The sequence below is a fragment of the Panthera tigris genome, chromosome E1 (genome assembly GCF_018350195.1).
Source record: "Panthera tigris isolate Pti1 chromosome E1, P.tigris_Pti1_mat1.1, whole genome shotgun sequence".
Classification (NCBI taxonomy): Eukaryota; Metazoa; Chordata; class Mammalia; order Carnivora; family Felidae; genus Panthera; species Panthera tigris.
The window spans coordinates 26,807,180-26,834,876 of record NC_056673.1 but is presented as its reverse complement, the minus strand read 5'-3'; the positions used below and the strand labels follow the sequence as shown (position 1 = coordinate 26,834,876).

At 36.5% G+C, this 27,697-nt stretch overlaps 1 protein-coding gene across 7 annotated transcripts in view; it reads left to right on the top strand.

The window, feature by feature from the left end:
* RPS6KB1 (ribosomal protein S6 kinase B1) overlaps window positions 1-26,800 on the top strand; it is a 41,878-nt gene extending 15,078 nt beyond the window's left edge. Inside the window, exons 5-15 of one of the 7 annotated variants that reach the window (XM_007086747.3) lie at window positions 6,359-6,506; window positions 8,670-8,727; window positions 10,173-10,273; window positions 12,310-12,400; window positions 12,587-12,677; window positions 13,177-13,284; window positions 13,579-13,641; window positions 13,823-13,900; window positions 19,683-19,790; window positions 22,371-22,483; window positions 23,455-26,800. In XM_007086747.3, the coding sequence (XP_007086809.1) occupies window positions 6,359-6,506; window positions 8,670-8,727; window positions 10,173-10,273; window positions 12,310-12,400; window positions 12,587-12,677; window positions 13,177-13,284; window positions 13,579-13,641; window positions 13,823-13,900; window positions 19,683-19,790; window positions 22,371-22,483; window positions 23,455-23,692 (1,197 nt within the window). In that variant the 3' untranslated portion in view covers window positions 23,693-26,800. Of the gene's footprint in view, window positions 1-6,358; window positions 6,507-8,669; window positions 8,728-8,923; window positions 8,997-9,097; window positions 9,614-10,172; window positions 10,274-12,309; window positions 12,401-12,586; window positions 12,682-13,176; window positions 13,285-13,578; window positions 13,642-13,822; window positions 13,901-15,443; window positions 16,971-19,682; window positions 19,791-22,370; window positions 22,484-23,436 lie in introns of those variants that run through there. The other 6 variants (XM_042965757.1, XM_042965758.1, XM_042965759.1 and 3 more) reach the window with 6 other exon arrangements.
* The last annotated feature ends 897 nt before the right edge of the window (window positions 26,801-27,697 follow it).

Here is a 27,697-nt window from a genome sequence, read left to right as displayed (position 1 = left end):
ACCGTAATTAGTCCTAATTCTGTCTTGAGTGAAGTATGTTTCTGGCATGGGTATCTTTAATGAAAAGAAGAGGATATTGTTTTTTTCTACTGATGGTGGATGGGTGCAATGTATTGGGAAATCCATAGATTTAATTATTGCTAAATGTTGGACCTCCTTTTTGAGCCCAGGCTTCTAAACCTAACTTGTTTGCCTCTCCTTTTGCTTAGCACTCCTTCCTACTCTCAGGGTTTTTCTTTCCCTAAGCCTGGCTATAGAATCAGATATTGTCTCATTTTTTTCCCCCTTGTTGCCCCTGAAAATAAGCTCACAGGGTAAATAATGAAAGAGGTTGCTAGGATTAAGTCCATAATTTTGATTCCTGACTAGCTAAGATGACTGTATGCTGCCTTTGAGTTTCTTTATTCTGACATTATTATCCTGGAAGCAGAGCATACTAATGCTCTTGAACTCAGTATGTGGTAAGAACATCTCTCTTTCCCTCCTCGAAGATGAAATCAAAATAGAACCAGGTGTCTTTTATCTTAAATGAGGTGTGCATTTGGACAGTCTGTCTGAATTTATCAATTATCTTGGGATTTTTTTACAGGAATGGTACCATTTGGATATTTTCTCATGGTGGAATGTTGAGGAAAAGACTATTTCCCTTTCTTACCAGTTGCAACAAAAATGTATCCTGGAAGCAAAATACTATTGCCTATGACATTAGTTCAGACCACGCTGTAAATTTTAGACCCTTTGGTTAAAGGCTTGTGGTTCACAGATTGGTCATATTTCTTCCATTCTTTCTTTTTATTGAATCAATTGAAAACCAGCAGTGTGCCAGGCATTATGCTAGAAACTAGGATTTAGTGTTTGAGGCAGATGTAGTCTCTGCCTATCACTCTGCTTACTATATAATTCAAGGGAAAAACTGATAAGCTTATTGTTACCATTTCTCTTCTATACTGTGGTCAAAATCCTTTCTACTTTGAGGTTGGAGCCTCTCTCACCTTTTATCATTTTTTTATTCACTCCTAAGCCTTGTCATCCTGGATGTCTTCATTCTCCTTGTATTAAGTAAGTAATCCATAGCTTGGCCTTCTAATTCCTTGATCTTAACTCCATCAGGTTTCACCTCCATTCCACTTTACCAGTCTCCATGACTGTATTCTTCATCTCTGAAGTATTGGGTTATAATAGAACAGTAACTTTCTTCTTTATTCCCACAATGCATGGTCTTTGACCCTAAACCTTTTAGTCCTTTGACGTTTTTGTTTTTTTCCTGAAGTTCTTAAGCCCCTTCTTATTTCACTTTATTTTTGAATCCAGCCTAATCAGCATGATCTGCCATTTCAGTCACTTGCTAGCCCCATTGACCTTATGTTTAGGAAAGTCCTAATCTTAATCAATTTAGTTGTTAATGCTCTTTTATTCCTGTATGTCAGCTGCTGGAACATTGCTGGCAAAAATCACACAAACTTGTAGGTTGCTGCTGAAACAAATTCATAGTCCCCAACCTATTTGGACCCTCAGTACTCACCAACTATTTTTTACATGTCCTTAGACAACTTCTTCCATTCTCTACAACTTTTTAATAGACTGCCTCTCTTTTTATTTGAGGCTGTCACATGTGATTTCCTTTTACTTCCTGTTCTGATCCCTACCCCTAATACCATATTAATCTGCATTTTCACCTGTCTTTACTTCCTTCTTTCCAGTGTTAGTGGGAAATGTATTCTTCCTTCTTTGCAAGGTTAAGCCCATTCTTTATGTTTTGGATCTCATCCCTTTTTGCCTGTATGGGGTCTTTGTCACTTCTTTCTCTCTTTCCATCCTCTATCCTATCTTCTTTCTTTGTTTAAATATATTTATGTCTTTGCCATGTTTAGTAAAACAAATCCTTCGATCATACAAAGTCTCCCTATAGCTTCCACCCTCTTCGCCTTTCATACCTGAATTTCTTGAGAAGTCATGTTTTATTGTTTTTTGTTTGTTTGTTTGTTTGTTTGTTTTTACTTACTATGCTTTGACTTAATGACTCTACTATTTCAGTGAAAGTCTTGTTCCCTAAGTCACCACTAATCTCCTAATGGCTGAATCTAGTGGTCTTTCTTTATTTAATTCATCTTTAATTTAGCTTTCTGTTGTATTGAAGCTATTGACCACAGCATTTTGAAACTCTCTTTCCTTGACTTCTGTGATTCTACTTTACTAATTTTTCATCTTATCTCTTAGTCTTTTGCTTCTCAGACTTTCTCAAAATTTCTTATTTAAAAAATTCAAACTGGGAGGCCTGGGGTGGCTCAGTCAGTTAAGCATCCGACTCTTGGTTTTGGCTCAGGTCATGATCTCATGGTTCATGAGTTCGAGCCTCTGTCAGTGCAGAGCCTGTTGGCAGGATTCTCTCTCTCTGCCTCACTGCTCCTCCCCTCCCCACCCCCCCATCTCTCTTGCTATCAAAATAAATAAACTTAAAAAAAAACCTCAAACCTCCTGAGCAGTTAAGAAATAATGTATCTTTAAAATTTTTCAAACTTTCCAAAGAGTTGCTAGAATGGTACAGTGAACACCAATTAAGTTTGCCATATTTTGTCTACCCCCACTTTCTTCATCCCTTCCATGTATATGTGTATTTATGTATATTCAAATTTTTTATTTTTTTGCTGTACAATTTGAAAGTTAATTCTAGCCATCATGGTGTTTCACCTTTATTGTCTTTAATCTCTCTCTCTTTGGTTTTTAAGTTTATTTTGAGAGAGAGGGAGTGTGGGGGGGGGGGGCAGAGAGAGAGAGAGAGAGAGAGAGAGAGAGAGAGAGAGAATCCCAAGCAGGCTTCGTGCTGTCAGCCTGATGTGGAACTCTATCTCATGAACCATGGGAACTGAGCCAAAATTAAGAGTCAGATGTTTTACTGACTAAGCCACACAGGTGCCCCTGTATCTCTTAAGAGTAGGGCGTTTTCATATGTAAGAGCTCAGGTCAGTTGTTTTACACAGTATCCCTTAATTTGGATATATTTCCTTGTTTACTTATGAAAACATGTACATTTTAAATTTTTTTTTTTTAACGTTTTTATTTATTTTTGAGACAGGGAGAGACAGAGCATGAACAGGGGAGGGTCAGAGAGAGGGAGACACAGAATCTGAAACAGGCTCCAGGCTCTGAGCTGTCAGCACAGAGTCCGACGTGGGGCTTGAACTCACGGACCGCAAGATCATGACCTGAGCTGAAGTCGGCCGCTCAACCGACTGAGCCACCCAGGCGCCCCCGAAAACATGTACATTTTAAACTTAGGTTAAATATTTTTGTAGGAGTATTATGTCCTCAGTGCATGGGCTCAGGAAGTACATTATGTCATTCTATTCTGTTATTTGGTGAAATTGAGTATGATTACTTGGTTAAGGTAGTGTCTGACAGGCTTGCCATAGTACAGGTACCCTCTTCCCTTTGAAATTATTTACTAAAAAAAATTTTTTTTTAATGTTTTTTTATTTTTGAGAGAGAGAGAGAGAGACAGAGCTCAAGTAGGGGAAGGGTGGAGAGAGAGACACACACAGAATCCGAAGCAGGCTCTAGGCTCTGGGCTGTCAGCACAGAGCCCGACGCGGGGCTCAAACCCACGAACCATGAGATCGTGACCTGAGCTGAAGTTGGACACTTAATCGATTGAGCCACCCAGGCACCCCTAAATTAATAAGCATCTATGGTATAGTATTTAGGGATATGAATAGTTTATTCTAATACTGTTTTTAATATTTAGCGATATGAATAGTCTATTCTAATAATTTTTTTTTTTTAAAGTAATCTCTATGCCCAACATGGGACTCGAACTCATGACCAAGAGCTGCATGCTCCACCAACCAAGCCAGCCAGGCACCCCATCCTAATAATCTTTTATCTAGTGGTTTTTATTATCCTTTGTTTCTTATCCAAATCAAATATTACTAGGGTGATTACAAAATGGAGACTTTTCTATTTTTATTATTTTGTTTCTATATTGTCATTCTTCTATAAAGAGTTTTTCATACTTAAAAAATTTTTTTTTAATTTTGTTTTTTATTTTTTTAAATTTACACCCAAATTAGCATATAGTGCAACAGTGATTTCAGGAGTAGATTCCTTAGCGCCCCTTTTATACTTTTTTAAATTTAATTTTTAAGAGTCAATATGGACTTTTTATTTTCAGTGTTTTACCATCTCATTATTCATTTTGGTTCTCAAATTGTCTCAAATTTTGCTAGAGAGCTCTCTGTTAAGATGGGTTCTATGTCCTTTTGACATATCCTTGTCAGTTTTTTAGTACTTCCTGGTATAATAGAGTGCTCCAGATTTACCTTGCACTTTCCCTGACCCTGGTTTAGAATGATCTTTTTCTCTAAGGAACCCTGGTTTCTTTTGGTGGAGAAACCAAGATCTAGGTGCCAGCTATGCTCCTTACTACTAAGGTATCCACTCTTTTAGTGGATAGAGCAAGGAAGTTTTTGTTTTTAAATCATGGCTTCAAATTGATATCCCTAATTCCAGTCCAGTTCCATAGGGCTTTTCTTCTCTCAATCCATATTTGTATCTCTGTTTTTCCACAGTGAAAAGCTTGGTAGCAACATCAATAAATATACTCGTTCGCTCAGTTGTACAATACACGCATAATAGTTTGAGAAATATAATGCCAATACTACCAGCAGCTACAAGCCTACTAAGTGTGGTTTAAGATTTCTTTGCAGTTTTTGTTATGCTTACATATACATCATTAAGACTGCAGCGTAAAGTTATTTAAATATCATTTTTCTCCTGTGGTAAAATTGTCACTATAATTTTCAGTTACATTTTTGTATTTCTGTTTTATTCAATTTTATTTCCCTCCCCCATCCTTGTCGATTTAATTTTACTTTTGGAATGTATAAAACATTAACATGGTTCAGAATTCAAAAACCTCCATTTTATAGTCACAGTAATATATGATTTAGGTACAGAAAAAATTAATGCTAAAACCTTTGAGGTTTTACTTGGAAGGTATACTGAGAAGTCTGATTTCCCTTCTTACCTTTCTACTTGTCATTAGCTTTTGGCTTATCTTAGTTGTGTTCATTATTAAAGATACAAGGAGATACAGATATATATTCTTATATCCCCTTTCTTACACAAAAGGTAACATACTACTGTGATACTGCTATGCTGTGTTATGCTATGCTATGCTCTTTTGCACCTTCCTTTCATAGAGCTATTCCCCATTCTTTTACACATTAGGTAGTCAGTATTCTATGCATGGGCATTTCGGTTATTTCCAACCTTCTACTTTGCAGCTGATAACCTGTGTATATACTTTTTCATGTTACATGTACCAGAACTTAGTCCTATAATCTAAACAGACTTAACATGTCTAAAACAGTGCATCATTTTCCCCAATACTTTTTTCTTGACTTCCATTCCCTGTTATTGAATGATAACCATCATCTATCCTGTTACTTATGCAGAAACCATGGTATCATCATTTCTTCTCATACCTAGTTAGTCAGCAAGTGCTGATGATGCATCTTTATCTTTTATTTTTTTCTCAACTTCATTTCCTTAGTTACAATAAAACTCTACCTAAGGTCTTACTTTGCTTAATTTACTGTACTAGCCTCCTGATTGCTCTCATTTCTTCCCTAAAATTCCACACTGCTACTAAAACTGTCCGTCTTAAAGCCAAGGGTTTTTCATTTGTCTAACCTTAACATTTCTCCTGTGCTTCTAAGATTCAGATGCTTTTGTCTAGATGCCTAGGCCTTATATTTCCTGGTCTCCACCCAGATATCCAGCCTAATTTCTAGCCACTTCTTACCATACTGAGCTACTTATAGATTCCTTAGACATGTCCTGTCAAGCCTCTTTTGCACTGGAAATGCCTTTTTTTACCCTCTACATTTCATTTTAATTATTTTTCACTATACACCTTAAGTATTGCCCCCTCCAGGAACACTTCTTGCCAGGTCAGATGCAGTTCTCCATTCTCCCATAGCACCTTGTGCTTACCTGCATTGACTTACTTCTCTTCCCTGGGACTTCGGACTCCTGTAGGCTGGAGACTTCTGTTAGTTCTGCTTTCTTATTGCAGAGCCTCGAGCATAGTAGACATTCAACAGTTAGTGAATATATGAATAAACTTGATCTGTTTACATTTTTTAAAAAGGTATCTAGGTTTTCATTTACATGTTCACTGCAGAGAGTCTAGACAGTACATATAAGAAGTGAATGGCTTCCATTATTCCTAGCTCCGTCTTTAGTGGGAACTATGATTAATAGTTTTAATATTGGCAAGAAAAGCACAAAATAGATTTTCCAGATACTATAAAAATGTCTACTGTTATGTTCTTATAGATCATCTCTTTTCCTTTAGGCAATGATAGTAAGAAATGCTAAAGATACAGCTCATACAAAAGCAGAACGGAATATTCTGGAGGAAGTAAAGCATCCCTTCATTGTGGATTTAATTTATGCCTTTCAGACCGGTGGAAAACTCTACCTCATCCTTGAGTATCTCAGCGGTCAGTACACTCAGTTTGGTGTAATTATTTGCATTTGCTCCAGAAACTGGGTCAAAATTATTTTCCAATGGAAAAATGCTTTCCCCAATGTGATTAAATATTCTTAAAATTGACAAATACATTGACATAAGGAATTCAGATATGACCAAATGTTTCTTTTTGCAGAAAAATGTGAAGGAAACTTTAAAGGTTAAAGTTTTTTTCCCCATCTGTAAAATTTTATCTTAATCCTTATCCCTTTGTAATCAATTACATAAATAACAAACCCCTAATTGATAGCCATCACATTGACTGCACTTGGGTAATATACTATAATTTACATGAATCATCAAAGCATTTTTTCTAAATTGAAGTGGAAAACTTACTGAGAGTATTGTTTAAGCTATTGAATATTTTTGGAATTGGATCTTTAAAGAGAATAGTTTTTTGGTTTAATATAGCTTTTTTGATAGACTATGAAGTTTACATTGGAAAACATCCACACTTTCTAGGATTTACCACCTCCTAGAAACTTGTTGCTTCTTTATCATTTCTAGATCACAAGTATCTATTTCCAGCAAGCACATGTGAGTTTTCTGAATAACAGATTTCACAATGGTCTGTAACATGGAACAGAAAGCTGCAGAATTTCGCTTTTATGTGACTGTTGCCATTTTTTTCATTTTTTGGTAACTTTATTTTGACATAATTTCAGATTTACACAGAAAAGTTGCAGAAATAGTACAAAGACTTCTCATACATCCTTCACCTAGATGTCCCAAACATTTTACCAGTTTTGTTTCATCCTTCTTTTTCTCTCTCTTTATGTGTATATATACATATGCATGTGTGTGTGTGTATATATATATATATATATATATATATATATATATGTGTGTGTGTGTGTGTGTGTGTGTGTGTGTGTGTGTATACATATATACACACACATGTATTTGTATATATATTTTTTTTCTGGACCGCTCAAGAGAGTGTTGCAGACATGATTTCCCATTGCCCCTAAATACTTCAGTGTATATTTTCTGAAATCAATGCAGTATCTTACTTAACTCTACTAAAAGGATCAAAAATAGGAAATTAACGTTGATACAGTAATATCTCTCAGTTTCCTTTAATCTGTAACAGTTCTTCATTCTTTCTTTGTCTTTCTTGACCTTAGCATTTTTGAAGCGTATAGGGCAGTTATTTTGTAGAGCACATCAATTTGGGCTTATCTGATGTTTCCTCAAGATTAGGTTCAGGTCATGCATTTTTGGGAGGACCATCGAAGTGACACTGTGTCCTTCTCTGTCAGATCAGGAGGTACATGATATTAATATCTTTGTCCCATTACTGTTGATGTTAACTTTGATCACATGTATGAGGTGGCGTCTACCAGTTTTTTCCCTGGTGAAATTTTCCCTTTGTAATGAATAAGTATCTTGAGATACTTCGGGATTATTTAAATATCTCGTCTCTCATCGAACTTTCACATACAGTTTTAGCATTCATTGATTCTTGCTTGAAACACTTAACTATGATGATTGCCAACTGATTTTTCTTATTCCATCATGCCTCATTCATTTATTATTTGGCATTTTACTGTAATGAAGAACTTTCCCTTCTCTCCCATTTTAAAAATTTATTGATCTCTTCTTTGATTTACATCATTGTGGACTCATGGATTCTAAGGTTATTCAGTGGGATATAATTCTTTATTATCATTATTTATTTTAATATTCAGAATAGTGCCATGCTTTTAAGAAAGCTGCTGCCAGATTCCTCTAGATTAAGAGTTCTGAAAATATGGAATAAGGGAATTTACTAATTTTAATTTGTAAGGGTGGCTCAATTATATACTGACATTTTTCTGCTTAGGGTAAACTGTTGGAGAAGCTTTAACCCAGATTTCTTTTAACCTCAGGTCTGGAATCTACAACTATTTTGAAGTTTATAGATGTAAAACCTAGAATTCCAAAACTTATATATTTCACATAAAAATAAGAACACTGCTAAAAATAGAATCCTGAGGACTTAGTTTTAAACCTATAGTTTTTAGGATCTGTTTTTTATTTTTAAGGAGCTGATGTCTTTTAATTGTGGTTAAAAGGAAAGCACAGCCCTCATTAGAAATAGGTTGGAAATGAAGATTGTTCTATTTCTAATGTCTTTTCCTTTTCCTTACAGGAGGAGAATTATTTATGCAGTTAGAAAGAGAAGGAATATTTATGGAAGACACAGCCTGGTAAGTGAAATCTTTGTGGTTGCATGGATTCAGGTAATGATTCACATAATTAGAAGTAAAGCCCTGTTCTCACTGTGGGCAGCCAAATGATTCAATAAATTGTTCTGGAGCCAGTCAGTCACTCAGAACTTCAAGGGGGAGAAGTATCTATGGGACTGGGCAGCTTTTGGAGGTCACGTCATTCCTTTGCCCCCAGGCCTTGGGTGGAACGCTCTTCACGCCAGTCCTTAACAGAACCATTCTCACTGGGGCTTTCTTTCCTTGAATTGGTAAGCTGCCTGCCTTGGCTGTGGGTGAGTGTGGTTTTCCGGTGAAACTTTATGTGTGGAACAATGGAAAGTATCAGAAATCATCTCCTCTTTTTTTTTAGACTTTCCAGTTCCCAAGGTGCAGTCTTAGGGAGGTGATAAACCGGCACACATCATCTGTGGATTGATTCTATGGCCAGGATGGGATCTACCCTTATATTTCTTAAGATGGCATCTGCTTCAAATTAAAAATATACACATCCTTTTGTGAGAGGACAGTATTGGGTAACAATAAATCAGTTTATCCTACACATTAATTGAATAGAAAACACTTAAATGTTTTTTCTACCTTAATTACCAAACTGCATTCCATTGTTTAATTTCAGGCCTTTTCTAACACAGAAGCTGCATTTAAGAGCCTTAGGGATGAAGTGCCCTTTTTTGGAGGAGGCTCTCTGAGCCATGTTGGAGGCTGTGTTTGTGGTCCTGCTGGCTGTGAAACTGCCTCAGTCCTCTAGGACACACCCTCTCCATCCTGGAGTAATCTGCAGGATTGCAACATTGTTATGCAGCCAGTATTGCAGTGCCTTGTGCTTTTCGAATCCAGACAGGGTTGACTCAGCCCTTTATTCTTTTGAGGTAGATAAATTTGAGTGTCACACAGTTTATAGTTGTGGGCTGGCTGGCAAGAGGGAGGGCAGATACTGTGGGCATGAACTGTATATAAATAGCAGCTGTGTTAAGGGATGAGCGGGCTTCTAAGGGTCAGGTTATTTATAAGGTATCTTTTGAAACTAAGACTTAATCTCTAAGAATAACAAAGTTCCTATGTCCTGTGGGATTTTAAAATTGGGGGTGGGTGGGAGAAAATTGCTTTGATCTGAATGACTATTGGCCTAATTGCCACACAAACAGAACAAAAACCAGTGACAGTTTGGCATATTCTGGACTTCTTTGCAATTTTAGCAGTATGTTCTAATGATGAAATTAAACATAGTTTCACTAAATAAGTGAAACATAAATGTCATCATGCCTTTTGGCAGCATCCTATGCCATCTCTTTCCCCCATCCCCACCCCCATCCCCACTAATTTGGTCTTTGGTGCATGTCTATTTCTTTCAAGGAATTTTGCTCCATACATAAACTGCTTTGAGTATATTACTCTTTTTAATTTTATTAAATCACTTTTGTTTCCAGCTTTTACTTGGCAGAAATCTCCATGGCTTTGGGGCATTTACATCAAAAGGGGATCATCTACAGAGACCTGAAGCCGGAGAATATCATGCTAAATCACCAAGGTGGAGATATACCGTAAACAATTCTATAGTAAATAATCATCTTACAATCCTCCCTCACAGGTCATGGTCATTTTTCAAAGCCCCATAGTCACGTTATCTATTATTATACATTCCTCCCTCAGAATTTATGGCATCATAATACTCGCTGAAATTTAGGTATTTAGGTATTTGTAATTGATGAGATTAAAGGGAGTTAAGGATAATTGGCCACTCAACCCTTTCAGTTTAATCCTTGCTCTGTATAGCTTATAATTCTTTTGAAGTCTTTATATATCAAAAGCCAGTCCAACTCTAATTTTGGTTTGTTCCTTAAATTGGAAAGTAAATCTTAACTCTATAAATTGGATTTTCCTTAAGGATAAAAATACATAAATATTAGAATCAGTACTTTTTATGATAAATTTTCTTGATGCTATAAAAAAAAAGGATGAGAATGAAACAAAAATATTTGATACAGCCTTGGAAAGAAAATGTTTATTGTAGGCATCGGTTTATTCTTGCTCTTTGTAACAACAAACATAAAAATCAGAAAGGCTTGGGGCGCCTGGGTGGCTCAGTCGGTTAAGCGTTTGACTTCAGCTCAGGTCATGATCTCACAGTCTGTGGGTTCGAGCCCCGCATTGGGCTCTGTGCTGACAGCTCAGAGCCTGGAGCCTGCTTCCGATTCTGTGTCTCCCTCTCTCTCTGCCCCTCCCCTGCTCATGCTCTGTCTCTCTCTGTGGCAAAAATAAATAAAAACATTAAAAAAAAAATTTAGAAAGGCTAATATTCTGTACAGCTATAGGTAGAGCAGACTGAGTCTTGATTACAACTGCATGCTGCTACAGACTGTTCGATTTATGCAAGAGTAATATGGGGTATGTAGACTTTGCAGTTCAATTAACCAACCAGGCTGTTGGGGTGCTGGTAGCAACAGCTGATCCTTCAAGGTCTACAAAATGATACACGAGGTAGTTAAGAGTTTTAAATTCTTGGACAGGAAATGGTGTGTGGACAACTGACACTAGTATAAATCCATTTCAAACTGTGTTTTTCTTCTTTCTTTCCTTTTTTTTTTTTTTTTTTTAGGAGAAATGCTGTACTTAACCAAGTATATCATGGGAATCTATGTATTTCCCTCCCTCCCTCCCAGTTCTGCTCTCATCCCCCCAAACTTGGATTCTGATTCTGAATTCTAAGGCAAAGGATAGAATAGGGAAGTGACTAGTTAACTTCTTTGATCCATAAACTTGAGTGTGTCAGTGTCAGGTAGTTCTGTGAAAATAAAGGTCATATTTCTTCTGTGTCAGAGTGAAGTACACATTTACATTTGAATCAGGCCATTGCCTTTTCTTTTTTCTGAAACAACCCTGGAATAGTAGGGTCCCTGGGATTGTTGAACCATGGGATATCTAATAACAGTTCAGTAAAGCTAAACTTGAACTGAAATGTTCTTTGTGTAAGGTAGTCAGTTTTTTACTTTCTGGGCAAGAGATGACAGTCCCATGCCATGTAGCAATTTCATTTTTTTTTCTGAACTGGCAGTATTGGCAGAATAAGCTAACTTGTTACTGTGACTTTCTGAGACCATTTTAAAAACTCTCAAGTCACAGTTCACTGTGGTAAAAGTTACGTATTTGAAGTACATGTTAACACCTCTGTTTAAAAGGTACAGCATATCTTTATTAGGGATTGTATACTTAAGCCAGATTTTGGAGAATTTTTCCAGCGTTTACTTTCTCAGGATGGTAGAGAATTCTAGGTGTGGGTAAAGCTGGAGCCTTGGACAAGCTGTTTCAGTTTTTTCTCTATTTTTCCTTTGCTAGGTAGATTATATCTTCGGCAAAAGATGATTACACTAGCCTTGTAGGGAGTTAGCATCTCATTTTATGGATGGCACCTTGCTAGTTCTTTGTATCTTCAAAAAAATATTTAAGGCAGAAAAAGTTAATAATTAATAATCTACATTATTGTAGATTATTGTCTTGTATGATACATTAAAACACTGTACATACTTAGAATTCTCAGAATAACCATGCTATGATCTTTCATTGTAGGTCATGTGAAACTAACAGACTTTGGACTATGCAAGGAATCTATTCATGATGGAACAGTCACACACACATTTTGTGGAACAATAGAATACATGTGAGCTGCATGTTGAAAGAAATATAACTGGTTTGGGGGTAATAGCTGACTTTTACCTGGCTACGTAATAATAGTGTGCTATATTTTCGATAGCAACAATTGGCTCTGTATATTGTTTTAAAAATTCTAATTCAGACGACATGCAAATGGGTGAATTTTTTAGGAGTATTATTTTTCTCGTTGTAGGGCCCCTGAAATCTTGATGAGAAGTGGCCACAATCGTGCTGTGGATTGGTGGAGTTTGGGAGCATTAATGTATGACATGCTGACTGGAGCAGTAGGTGCACAGTTAAAAGCTGCATGTATTCTGGTCTGTGCTGGGTAGTTATAAATCATTATAGGAAGAGACCTTTTCTGTGCTTTCTAAAAGTGTTACTGATGGAGTAAAAAAAAAAAAATTAAAAAAAATCATGCTAATAATGCTTTATTAGTAGTACTTCCTCTGTACTGTTAAAAACATTTTTGTTTAAATGATCTGCCACGGCAGTCCTGTGAAACAGGTATAAAATAGGTACTGCCCTTATTTTGTAAATAGAGAAAGTAAAGAATATAAGCACATGGCTCACATATTACCACACAAAGTTAATAGTGGAAACCCAGTTTCTTCTAGGATGTTGCTGTTTCTTCTGTCCCATTGCTTAAAAACTACAGATCTTTAGCAGTCAGCCCATATCACATCATATATTTCTGGTGTCTATGCATAACTGACTAATTCAGGAAATCGATGATTTTATTTTTTTTATATGCTGATTTTTCTCACTCTCTTCTGCTCCTAGCCCCCGTTCACTGGGGAGAATAGAAAGAAAACAATTGACAAAATCCTCAAATGTAAACTCAATTTGCCTCCCTACCTCACACAAGAAGCCAGAGATCTGCTTAAAAAGGTAGGACACCAAACAATAAGCCACAACTACTGGGATTTAAATGGACATAATTGAATATACGTTTTGAATAAGGAATCATACACATATATTAAAAAAAGAAAGCCTACAGTTTTTGCAGGTAAAGTACAAATTTGTTTAAAGATTTTCTTTATTTTTTATTCCTAAACAGTATTTAGTAGTAATTAATAAGTCATATTTTCTCAAAATAGATTAGCAGTATAGACAAGCAAATTTTATAAATGAAAACTAATCAATTTGACTAAGGTTCATCAATTTTTTTCCTCCTCCCTAAAGCTGCTGAAAAGAAATGCTGCTTCTCGTCTTGGAGCTGGTCCTGGGGATGCTGGAGAAGTTCAAGTAGGGATTGATCTGTTTGGTGGTTTGAGTGGAAGATAGTGCTAATTTTATGTATTTGTGAAGCTTGTATGTAGTTGTTTACAGCTTATTTTGTGATTGGTATAACTTCAAATAGGCAGTTACTTTGTCAATCCAGTGAAGTCTGTTTCCCTTGATTTTTCTTTCTGTTCCCTTTTTCTAGGCTCATCCATTCTTCAGGCATATTAATTGGGAAGAACTGCTGGCTAGGAAGGTGGAACCCCCTTTTAAACCTCTGTTGGTATGTATACACGAAAGCATATTATTTGAAAGACCTCGTGCTTTTTTAGAATAAGAAAATCTCAGAGCATTCAGAAACATTTTGTTTATACTAACAATTTGGAAAACTTTGACTTCTCTTCAGAATCTTTATTCTATGCAGTCTTTTCAAGGACTTACTACCAGTAGCAATTGATGAGTGTAAGATGATTAACTTTTTTTTAATGTTTATTTTTGAGAGAGAAAGAGAAAGTATAAATGGGGGAGGGGCAGAGAAAGCGGAAGACAGAGTCCCAAGCAAGCTCTGCGCTGTCAATGCAAAGCCTGATGTGGGGCTCAAACCCACAAACTCTGAGGTCATGACCAGCGGCAAAGTTGTACGTTAAACCACCTGAGCCACCCAGATACCCCTATATTAACTATTTTTAGGTTGGTTGCTAAAGACAATTAAATATTTCAAGTAGTTGGAACATTTTTAAATTTTTTTTTAATGTTTATTTATTTTTGAAGGAAGGGAGACAGAGCATGAGTGGGGGAGGGGCAGAGAGAGAGAGGGAGACATAGAATTTGAGGCAGGCTCCAGGCTCTGAGCTGTCAGTGCAGAGCCCAGCGCGGGGCTCGAACCCACAAACCATGAGATCATGACCTGAGCCAAAGTTGGTTGCCCAACAGACTGAGCCACCCAGGTGCCCCTAGTAGTTGAAACTTTTTTGCATTTTTTTTTTTTTTTTTTTTTTTGCTTAGATCTACCCTATTTTATTTTAAAATAAAATTTAAAAAAATTTTAATGTTTTATTTATTTGCTTATAAATGTTTATTTGTTTTGAGAGAGAGAAAGAACGTGAGGAGGGGAGGGGCAGAGAGAGAGGGCCAAGCAGGCTCCCTGCTGTCAGTGCAGAGTCCAGTGCACGGCTCCATCCCACGAACCGTGAGATCATGACCTAAGCTGAAATCAAGAGTCAGATGCTTAACGGACTGAGCCACCCAGGCACCACAAAAGTTTTATTTATTTAAGTAATCTCTGCATCCCACATGGGAGTTGACCTCACAATCCTGAGATCCAAGAGTCTCATGCTCTTCCAACTGAGCCAGCCAGGCGCCCCTATTTTATTTTTTATTTCTAATTGAAGTTTAGTTGATGTATAATATTATATAAGTTTCAGGTATGTAGCATAATGATTTAACATTTATATACATAACAAAATAGTCATCAAGGTAAGTGTGGTTACCCTCTGATTCACCCTTATTTTGAATTGAATTTTCTGGAAATTTTTTCTTAAAAATACAGCATATATGTGTATTAGTTTGCTAGGGTTGCTGTAACAAAGTACCACAGGCTAGGTGGCTTAAAGCAGAAGTTTATTGTATTCCAGCTGTGGAGACTAGATGTCCAAGGTTAAGATGTTGACAGGCTTGGTTTCTTCTGAAGGCTCTGAGAAACTTCTCTTCCATTCTGCCACTCTCCTGGCTTTTGGTGGTTTGCTAATAACAATCTTTGGGGATCCTTGGCTTGTAGGCATGTCACCTGATCCCTGCTTTTATGTTTGCATTTTCCTTTTATGCAGATCTGTGTCCAGATTTTCCCTTTTTATCAGGATACCACTCATACTGAATTAGGATCTTCCCTGCTCCAGAATGGCCTCATCTTAACTAATTTCATCTTCACTGACTCTCATTCCAAACAAGGTTCCATTCGGAGGTCCTGGGGGTTAGAACTTCAACATATGAATGTTGAGGGGGACACAACTCAGATCATTACAATATGTTTATGAGTAAATGGGTTAGTGTGTTCTTGTCTTTCTCCCACCTCAGAATGTGAGAAAACATAGTTTATATTTCTTGAAATGAAGGTGGAGGAGGAGGAGGATAATGATGATGATAATTTGGTCCTGGAGCACAGGTTAACTTGCTTTAAAATTTTCACATATACAATTGTAAGGATATGTACCCTCATGTACCAATTGTCCAGCTTGTCAGGTCATCTTATTTAATTGTAAATATACTGCTATGCTATCATTACAACTAAAAAGCTGACAAGTTCCCCAGTTTCTTTTGCTTTGTTTTGCTCCCCATTGGTTTGTTTCAGTGATGATTCAATCAAGGTCTATGTACAGTTTGGTTATGGTGTCTCTTAGTTCTTTTTCCATCTGTAGATAATACCCACTCCCGCTCAATTCCTCTCCTGAGGACTTACTGAAGAAACTGGGTTATTTGTCCTGTAGGGTTCCTTACATTTTGATTTTGTTGATTTTTAACCCCATAGTGTCATTGACCATATTCATCTGTTCCCTGTATTTCCAAAACCTAGTAGTTAGATTTAGATGCTTAATCTGATTCTGATTAAACTTTTGATGTTGTATGTTTTGGTCATTTGTATTTTTTTTTTTTTTTTTTTTAGTAATGTTAGTGGTCATTGATCATTGCCTACATCAGTAATTCTCAGCTAAGTTCAATTTGCCAAGGTTTGGAGACAAGTTGTCACAATTTGGGGAGGGGATACTACTGGAATGCAGTGGATAGAGGCCAGAGATGCTCCAGACATCCTGTATTACACAGGACAGGCCTCTACAACAAGAATTATGAAGCCCAAGATGTCAGTAGTGCGGAGATTGAGAACCTCTAGCCTAGTTTCAAGATTTCATTAGGGGTTTGCAAAATTGTTTTATTTTAATACTATTATTCATTCTTCATTACTGAATTTATCCATAAAGAGAAACTCTTACATTTCCTACAGGAAAGGCAGGATAAATGTTTCTTTCCCAGTTTTCAAAATAATAAATTAGTTCCATAACATCTTCCCAATTGACCAATGAATTGTATAATTTTTTTTTTAAGTATAATTATGAATTCATGCCTTTTATTTGTGTTTCAATCCATTGCACTAATCTTTAGTGATGCTCATCTTTTACCATCTTTGGATACTGGGTGCTTCTTCATATTGGTTCCTAAGCTCTTTTGACATGACCACAAAGTCTGTTGTACCAGAGAGAAAGAATTAAGGAAACACATGTAGTTAGATTTAGGTGACATTTTTGTCAATAGTACCCAAAGCTATCTACACATTCAATGCAATCCCAATCAAAATTGCACCAGCATTCTTCTCAAAGCTAGAACAAGCAATCCTAAAATTTGTATGGAACCACAAAAGGCCCCGAATAGCCAAAGTAATTTTGAAGAAGACCAAAGCAGGAGGCATCACAATCCCAGACTTTAGCCTCTACTACATAGCTGTAATCATCATGACAGCATGGTATTGACACAAAAATAGAACATAGACCAATGGAATAGAATAGAAACCCCAGAACTAGACCCACAAAAGTATGGCCAACTAATCTTTGACAAAGCAGGAAAGAATATCCGATGGAAAAAAGACAGTCTCTAACAAATGGTGCTGGGAGAATTGGACAGCAACATGCAGAAGGATGAAACTAGACCACTTTCTTACACCATTCACAAAAAACAAACTCAAAATGGATAAAGGGCCTGAATGTGAGACAGGAAACCATCAAAACCCTAGAGGAGAAAGCAGGGAAAAACCTCTCTGACCTCAGCCGCAGCAATTTCTTACTTGACACATCCCCAAAGGCAAGGGAATTAAAAGCAAAAATGAACTATTGGGACCTCATGAAGATAAAAAGCTTCTGCACAGCAAAGGAAACAATCATCAAAACTAAAAGACAACCAACAGAATGGGAAAAGATATTTGCAAATGACATATCGGACAAAGGGCTAGTATCCAAAATCTATAAAGAGCTCACCAAACTCCACACCCAAAAAACAAATAATCCAGTGAAGAAATGGGCAGAAACCATGAATAAACACTTCTCTAAAGAAGACATCCAGATGGCCAACAGGCACATGAAAAGATGCTCATTGTCGCTCCTCATCAGGGAAATACAAATCAAAACCACACTCAGATATCACCTCACGCCAGTCAGAGTGGCTAAAATGAACAAAACAGGAGACTATAGATGCTGGCGAGGATGTGGAGAAATGGGAGCCCTCTTGTACTGTTGGTGGGAATGCAAACTGGTGCAGCCGCTCTGGAAAGCAGTGTGGAGGTTCCTCAAAAAATTAAAAATAGACCTACCCTATTACCCAGCAGTAGCACTACTAGGAATTTACCCAAGGGATACATGAGTACTGATGCATAGGGGCACTTGTACCCCCAATGTTTATAGCAGCACTTTCAACAATAGCTAAATTATGGAAAGAGTCTAAATGTCCATCAACCGACGAATGGATAAAGAAATTGTGGTTTATATACACAATGGAATACTACTTGGCAATGAGAAAGAATGAAATATGGCCTTTTGTAGCAACATGGATGGAACTGGAGAGTGTGATGCTAAGTGAAATAAGTCATTCAGAGAAGGACAGATTCCATATGTTTTCACTCCTATGTGCATCCTGAGAAACTTAACAGAAAAGACCATGGGAGAGGGGAAGGAAAAAAAATGGTTAGAGAGGGAGGGAGCCAAAACATAAGAGACTCCTAAAAACTGAGAACAAACTGAGGGTTGGTGGGGGGTGGGAGGGCGGGGTGGGTGGGTGATGGGTATTGAGGAGGGCACCTGTTGGGATGAGCACTGGGTGTTGTATGGAAACCAATTTGACAATAAATTTCATTAAAAAAAAAAAGATTTGGGTGACATTTTTCACAAGAAAATGTACTCAAACAGAGTAGAATGTTGTTATTTCTCCCTGAGCAGTCTCAAGGGATGAAATAAGCTATAGAAAGAAACTTTAGAGCATTTACAAATGTGTTTTGTGTTAAATCTCTGCTTCAGTAGTTTCTCAGGTTTATTATAAACCTGCAGTGGCCAACTGAGCAAATTATATCTAACAAGGAATTTAGCCAATGGACTAGGCACACTGAAGCTTTGTAAGTGGGGAAGATTGACATTCAGATTTTTTCGGAGGGGGTGGGAATGTGAGAGAGCACATGTGGGAGGAGCAGAGGGAGAGGGAAAGAGAATCCCAAGCATGTTCCATGCCCAACCCAGAGCCCAAAGCAAGGCTTGATCCCTCAACTGTGAGGTCATGACCTGAGTGGAAATTTAGAGTCAGATGCTTGGGGTGTGGGTGGGGGGTGGTGCCTGGATGGCTCAGTTGGTTAAGCGTCCAACTTCAGCTTGGGTCATAATCTCACAGTTCATGAGTTCAAGCCCTGCATTGGACTCTTTGCTGTCGGCAGGGAGCCCACTTCAGATCTTCTGTTTCCCTTTCTCTCTCTGCCTCTCTCTCTCTCAGAAGCAAATAAATAAACACTTAAAAAACAAAGATGCTTGGGGTGCCTGAGTGGCTCAGTCCGTTAAGCGTCTAACTCTTGATTTTGGCTCAGGTCATGATCTCACTTGAGCCGCGCGATGGGCTCCACACTGACAGTGCAGAGCCTGCTTGGAATTCTCTCTCTTTCTCTCCCCCCCCCCCACCCTCCCCCTCTCAAAATAAGTAAACTTAAAAAAAAGCTAAAAAAAAAAGTAAAAAGAGTTGGACACAACTGAGTGAGCCACCCAGGTGATCTGACAGACTTTTTATAAGAATGATAAAGAATGGTAAAGGTGTACTATAATCTATTTTAATATATGTCTAAAGTTTGAAGATGTAATTTGACCTTTGATACTTTCCACCTGTATTTAGTCTTTAGTCTTTGCCTACTAAGAGTATTCTGATATTTTATTACAGTCAAATCCTGTGAAAAGAGTTCTATCTAGAGTCTTGTCTAATGCAAGTAATGCATTTGATTGATATATATAATACAGCCATTCATCATTTTCTAATCATTTTGTTTTTTCATAAAGCAATCTGAGGAGGATGTGAGTCAGTTTGATTCAAAGTTTACACGTCAGACACCTGTTGACAGCCCAGATGACTCAACTCTCAGTGAAAGTGCCAACCAGGTCTTTCTGGTAAGTGAAAGAATTTCATATTGCCACAAGAAATTTAAGTATTAGTATGGGCCCTTTTCAATAAGAAAATTCAATTTGCTTCTTTGCAGTTCATGTAGATAACCTGAGATGCTATTTTTTATTAAGTTTTCTACCTTGCTAAGTTAAAAAATTCTCATAATCCAGATTCCATTTTAGCAGTTAGAATAGGACCGTATGATTCTTTGGAGTATACATGGGCCACTGACTTAAAATGATGTTTGGCTTAGCAAATCTCAATTGAAAGTCACACAGTTATAACAGTAGGAGGAGAAGAACTCACTGTAACTATTCTATTCCTGAAATAGCTACAAATTTTTGGTACTTTTTAGTGTAACTTTGTAGGGGATTTTTAACCTGTTAATAGTGAATATTTGGCATCAAAATATATTGGTTCATATGTAATAGTAAATATATTAATCCTCATTGTAGAAGTTTCTGTACTGTTTTATACCTTGTCTCTTCAGGTAGAAAAAAAGCTTTTAGATTTTTTTTAAAGATTTTTTAGATTTTGATCAAAAACCTCATTTTGTATCTTTTTTTTTGTTACTTGTCATTATCCTTTGTCATTTCTTTTTGGACTACATCTAGAGAGAGTGGAATATGGAGAAAGTAAGCATTTGGAAGGTTTTTTTTGTTTTGTTTTTTGTTTTTTTTTTCTATTTCTGAGTTTACCACATTTATCACCAACTTAATTGTCCATTTTTTTTATACTGTTCACAGTGTAATACACAGTAGTGTTGTATATTTTGGGGTGGAGGGTAAGTTCTAAAGTTAGCATGGAATGCAAAAATTGTGTATGGTCAAAATTATTCTTAAATCACCATAGTGCAGTATGGCTTTGAGTAACTAACATTGAATAGTAATATTATAAGTGTATGATTGTATAGTGTTATAAGAATAGAGCATATATGCAAAATATAATTTTACAGTCTTTTTAATTACATAAGAGATGAAATATGAATGCATGTTGTTAAGTTTATATCTACACGATGCAAAGTCATAGTATACCCCTTGGTAAAATATCTTGTGTTCAGTTAGTGAAGTAGACATGATTCATTTTATTTTTCTTTTCTAAATTTTTTTTTAACATTTATTTTTGAGAGACAGATACAGAGCATGAGTGAGGGAGGAGTGGAGAGAGAGGGAGACACAGAACCCAAAGCAGGCTCCAGGCTCTGAGTTGTCAGCACAGAGCCTAATACAGGGCTCAAACTCAGGAACCATGAGATCATGATCTGGGCCACCCAAGCACCCCAACAGGATTCATTTAAATTCTGGCATCGTTTTCTTTTTTTCTCTTCTGTGGAATTTTGTTTTCTACTGATGTGGAGTATATACCTTTGATTTAACATAGAGATCTTTTCCTCAGTTGGGCATTGCAGAGTTTCAACTAGTTTGACAATTTTCCCCCCATAAAAAAGTCTAGAAATTTCTTATCTCACTACAAAGAAATCCAAAGTTGTGGTGGCAAAATTTACATAACTAGGCTCTCATTGCCAGTTAAAGTATTGTTGAACTTTTCATAATTACTTAAATTGGCCAACTAATGAACATAAGAATAATTCATTTGTTAGGTTGTAGCCAGATTTCTGTATATAAAGTCAATCTCTTTAGAAATTGATAAAAATCAGTAACATCCTGCTTACTTGGGGATTGTGGTTATAACAACTTCAGTTTAATAATTATTTAAATTCCTCTCACAGAATTAAAGGAAATTCAAAGATGATCAAGGTACAGCCTGGTCCTCTTGGTAGTTATGGCTTTAGTTCACTAGACTATGTGGGGAAATGGCTTCTAAAGTCCACATGTACCTGTCACAAAGTATATGCACTAGAGAATGTACCTCACTGTTTAGGACTTCACCCAGAGCCTTGTTGAGTCGTTTTACTATAATTCATATGCCTATATATAGATGACTGGAATAATAAATAAAAGGGAAGATAGATGGAGGACTGATTGATAGCAATTGATAGGACATTGGCAGCAAGAGAAAGGACAACTGGTGTGGCCTAATAGCAAGGTCCAAGAAAGAACTAAAGCTAGCAAAACCGAATAATTGCGAATTAAAAAAATTTAGTTTTTTTTTTAATCATGAAAATATCAAATCTATCCAGTCATTGGTATAAAATCAGAAGATCACACATGCCAATTTAAAGAATTGTATTTTTACTTTGTCCTAATAATGAGAAACTGGGGAGTGATAATCTTAGTTGCTTATGTGCATGTGGCTAGAAACCCTAGAATTTTCTTTGCATATATCATATTTAATATCTTAATGTGGAGCCTACAATGTCCTGTTTTGTTCTGCTCCTTTCAGTAGAGTAGAATATTCTTTGCTGGCATACGAGGCTCAATTAAATTCTGCCTTCTTGAGGTCTGTGCCTCAAGAAATGGTTGGAAAGAAGCTAACAGATGTGAAATGAGACTGGGGAGACGGGTGTATACAGAGCAGTGGTTTTAGGTGTGCATTGTTGTTTTGGTGTGTCAGAGACTGAAACTACATTTTCTTGATTTATATAACAAAATGCCATTCTGTAGTCTACTTTTTCTGTCTTTCAGGGTTTTACATATGTTGCTCCATCTGTACTTGAAAGTGTGAAAGAAAAATTTTCCTTTGAACCAAAAATCCGATCACCTCGAAGATTTATTGGCAGCCCGCGAACACCTGTCAGGTATTCAGAGTTTGTTGTTCTCACTGTCTTTCTTTCTTTCTTTCCTTTTCTTTTCTTTCTTTGTTTAACCTAGAAGAGCATCACTTAAATGTGTGCCAAGTTACATAAACAAAAGAGGTGTCATACTCTATTTGGCTAACATAAGAACAGCATCTACATCTTCGTATATTGAATGCTATATAGTTTACCTTCCCTCCTGTGAAAGAAAGTAAGCTACTGTATTGGCAAATGTCTTCTTTACCCATTCATTCAACATTTATTGTGTGCCAGGGGCTGTGCTACATGCTGGGGACACGTGATTAACATAGGAATTGTCCTTGTTCTGATGAAGCTTATAATTGAGTGAGAAGAGAGTCACAATAACTAAAGAAGGAAATACAAAAAATATGTAAGCACAAGTAGTGTTCAAGTACTATTTGAAGAAAAATAGAGTGTGGTGGTAGAGAGCAGAGAATAATAACAAGGGGGCTCCTATTCATGGTGGTCAGAGAAAGGTCTCTCAGGTGAAGTAACATCTAAGAATGAAGAGAAAAAGCCACTCATACAAAAAATAGAAGTACAAGGGTGTTACAGGTACAGCAACAGCCCATGCAAAAGCCCCAAGGGAGGAAAAATCTTGGTCTTCATAATGAAAGGGTGGTCAACATTCCTGACATGTGAGTTTGTCTTAAATACATTTATCTTAAATGCAGTGGGAAGCTGTTTTAAGTAGGGAAGTACAATGACTTTAAAAAAAAAAAAAAAAAGTATCATTGAGTATTTTACAGAGGCAGGTACAGAGATAAAAAGACCAGTTAGGAAATTCTAGCAGTTAGTCTAGAGGAGCAATGGCTCAAATTTAGCCTTTGTACTAATTCACACAAAAATAAAATTGAATGAAAATAAGTGTCATCCCTTTAAATGTAAGGGAAATATTTCCTGTTGAGATAATCCTTGAGATAAATGAATGATAGCTCTTCCTTGTCTTAAAGCCCAGTCAAATTTTCTCCTGGGGATTTCTGGGGAAGAGGTGCTTCAGCCAGCACGGCAAATCCTCAGACACCTGTGGAATATCCAATGGAAACAAGTGGAGTAGAGCAGATGGATGTGACGATGAGTGGGGAAGCTTCAGCACCACTTCCCATACGACAGCCGAACTCTGGGCCATACAAAAAACAAGCTTTCCCCATGATCTCCAAACGACCAGAGCACCTACGTATGAATCTATGACAGAGCAATGATTTTAATGAATTTAAGGCAAAAACAGGTGAGGAAGGGATATGTGAGCATCCTGTAAAGTGAAACAAGAAAGCTCAAAATGACAGTCTTGAAGAGTCAGTGTCATTACATTGAACACTTTGGACAGAGGAAAAATAAACATGGATTTTAAAAAAATCAATCAATGGTGCAAAAAAAAAAAAAACTTAAGCATAATAGTATTGTGGAACTCTTAGGCACATCAATTGATTCCTAGCGACATCTTCTCAACCTTATCAAGGATTTTCATGTTGATGGCTCAAAACTGACAGTATTAAGGGTAGGATGTTGCTTCTGAATCACTGTTGAGTTCTGATTGTGTCGAAGAAGGGTTATCCTTTCATTAGGCAAAGTATGAAATTGCCTGTAATACTTGCAACTAAGGACAAATTAGCATGCAAGCTTGTTCAAACTTTTCCAGCAACATGGAATCAAAGACAAAAGAAACTTAACAGTTGATGTTTTACGTGCAAACAACCTGAATCTTTTTTTTATATAAATATATATTTTTCAAATAGATTTTTGATTCAGCTCATTATGGAAAACATCCCAACTTTAAAATGCAAAATTATTGGTTGGTGTGAAGAAAGCCAGACAACTTCTGTTTCTTCTCTTGGTGAAACAATAAAAATGCAAATGAATCATTGTTAACCACAGCTGTGGCTCGTTTGAGGGATTGGGGTGGACATGGGGTTTATTTTCAGTAACCCAGCTGCAATACCTGTCTGTAATACTAGGAAAAAAAAAATCTATTTAATCATTTCTACTTGCAGTACTGCTATGTGCTAAGCTTAACTGGAAGCTTTGGAATGGGCATAACTTGTATGTCCTACATTGCATCCTTGTCCTGGGCCTGCATTGCACTGGAAAAATATCGCCCCCTGTTCTTATACCAGTATTTGGTTCAAGACGCCAAATATTTTCAGCCTATGGCTGAAGAAGGATGGAGAAGAGGATAAAATACATACTGAGGGCAGTAAAGTGAGGGAGAGAGGGAGATCCAGGGGAAGAGGGTGTTATCATGTTCCACTCTCTATGTCTAATCTCTTTACAGCAAATTGTTAAGATTTTAAGTTTTACTTTTAACTGTTTTTGCTGTCTACCTTCCTTACATTTTTTTCCTCAGCAGTTTCAAAAGGAAAAAGAGTTTCTTCTATACTGGGGCTACATTTTTTGATTGTAAAAACATTTGATGGCCTTTTGATGAATGTCTTCCACAGTGAATAAGAAAACTTAGTGGTTTAATTTAGGAAACATGTGAACAAGACATTATGTTTTTGAAATTGTAACAAAATCTACATAAGTGGTATACAGGTACAAAGAATAAAAATAAAGGTAACTTTACCTTTCTTAAATACTTCCTGCCTTAAAGAGCGCATTTCCATGACTTTAGCTGGTGAAAGGGTTTAATATCTGCAGAGCTTTATAAAAATACATTTCAGTGCATACTGGTATAATAGATGATCATGCAGTTGAGTCTTATCACCTCCTTTTGTTATAATGTCTTCTGAGTGTGCAAAGTCAATTTGTAATATTTTGCAACCCTACAATTTTTTTAAATAGTTGCTGCTTGCTATGTTCTTCAAACCTTTTTGAGCCATAGGATCCAAGCCATAAGATTCTTTATGCATGTTGAATTCAGTCAGAAAAGAGGAAAGCTTTGCTTATTTAAATGGCAATTCAAGTGAGATGAGATGAAATCCTATGACACTGAGCAAAATAGAACCATGAAAAGTGATTGGAAATATACCTTTTCAATTTTGGCAATAAATGAAGAAATTGGTAACAGTTCATCTTTGGACAGAAAGCCTTTTATTTTTTTATTTATTTTTTTATTTTATCACTTCCTCTAGACCCCCTCCTCCCTTATTGCAGCAGCCTACTGAGAACTTTGTAATTGTAGCTAGTAAATTAGAAGCTACAATAAATGATAAGGGCAGAAATTGTACTTAACGTGCAGAGCTTTGTTCTATGACAGTTGATGTCTGAAAAACTAGAACCCAAAAACTATGGTGATAAGTATAGACTTTCTTTCAGATTGTAAATGACTTGTGCTACTCTGATACTTGTTTTCAAATGTGTTTACTAACTGTAGTGTTGACTGCCTAACCAAATTCCAGCAAAATTTTTACCCTAAAATATTCCTCCTCAGTCCTATTTGCTAGTAACATTTGCACTGTGATTGGCTGGCTATATAACCACCCCATAGTTAAACTATTTTCATAATTAGCACTGCCAGCAGTAGTGGCACACACCGCAAATTTTCTGCATAAAATGCATTAATTACATATTTACCATCCATACAAATAGCTTTCAGACTTAATATTGAGTGAAATTAATTTCCTGTGCTGAGGCAAGTTCCCTGAAAAATTGTTTTATAAATGGATATCCCTACTCTGACTGTGAAACATGTCAAGTGCCACTTTTAGTGTCACAGACAGAAAGCACACACCTATGCAATATGGCTTACCCTATATTTATTTGTAAAAATCCAAGCATAGTTCAAAATGTATGATGTCAATATTACTAGTCTTAAGTTTCTAAGAGGATTCTTTATGATTATTCCAGGTAAGTGTATAAAAGAGATTAAGTGCTTTCCTTTCATCACTCGATTATTTTCTTTAAAACCAGCTATTACAGGATATTTTTTTACTTTATACATGTTGTTTTTTAATTAAAATCACTGAGAACTGAACTCTACTAATTTTGATTTTATAAGGTTTGTAGCATTACAGAATAAACTGGGATTTATAAACCAGCTGTGATTAACAATGTAAAGAATTATTGAACTTGAACCAGATATTTTGGAAAATTATATTATTTCTTTTTCCCCTTTATGGTCTCACGTAATTTGAATCCTTCAAGGAGACTTTTTTCCATACTATTTTTTGAGATAGAAGATAATTGGGGGGTGGGAGGTAAGAATGCATGTATGATACTCCATAAATTCAACATTCTTTAATAAATGATTATAAGCAATACGCATCTTCGATAGTATCAATATACTGAGCCTTCAATTTTATTTTAAAGAAAGATTTTTTTTTTTTAATGTTTATTTTTGAGGGAGAGAGAGAGAGTGCGAGTGGGGCAGGGGCAGAGAGAGAGGGAGACACAGAATCTGAAGCAGGCTCCGGGCTCTGAGCTATCAGCACAGAGCCTGATGCAGGGCTCGAACTCACAAACTGTGAGATCATGACCTGAGCTGAAGTCGGATGCTTAACCAACTGGGCCACCCAGGCGCCCTGAGCCTTCGATTTTATATTTAATGTAGGACCTATTTTGGTTAGTCAGTCATGTGGTTCCTAGTCTACAAGGGTTAGATCTAAGAATATTCCCATGAGAAATGTTGAATTTATGAAGAATGGATTTTGAGGCTTTGAAAATGGTTAATTTCTCAAAAACATCAGTATCCAAACATCTACCCTTTTTCATAGGAGTAGACACTAGCAAGCTGGACAAAATAATCATAAAAGTATTTGTCACACCATGACCTGTGGTCTGTTACTGATTGATATAAAACTTTTGTGTGTGATTCTTAATTTATCACTACAGCACAAATGTTATCTCAGTGGATTATTTGAAGTAACATCTGAAAAATGGGTTCATCTGTGTTCTTTAATTATTTTATTCCTGTCCCAAGTTGGCTTTGCATCTATCAGAGTAAATATTAAGCTGCCTTATTAGGAGTGCTATGAGGGTAACACATTTTTCTGCTTTTCATCTTGTATTTAGTTTACTGTATTAAGTATTTGATTTCGGATTGAATGAATGTAAATAGAAATTAAATGCAAATTTGAATGAACATAAAATAGAAGTGATTTTTTTTTTTTAAATCCACAGATAGGAAGAAATAACTATCAGGTGCACAAATGGTTTCAATAATTATTTTCATTAATATACCAGATATGTTCAGGTTCTCATATTTAGTAACTACTTATATATATGAGGACTAACAGTTGTAAAAACTTTCTGCTGAGA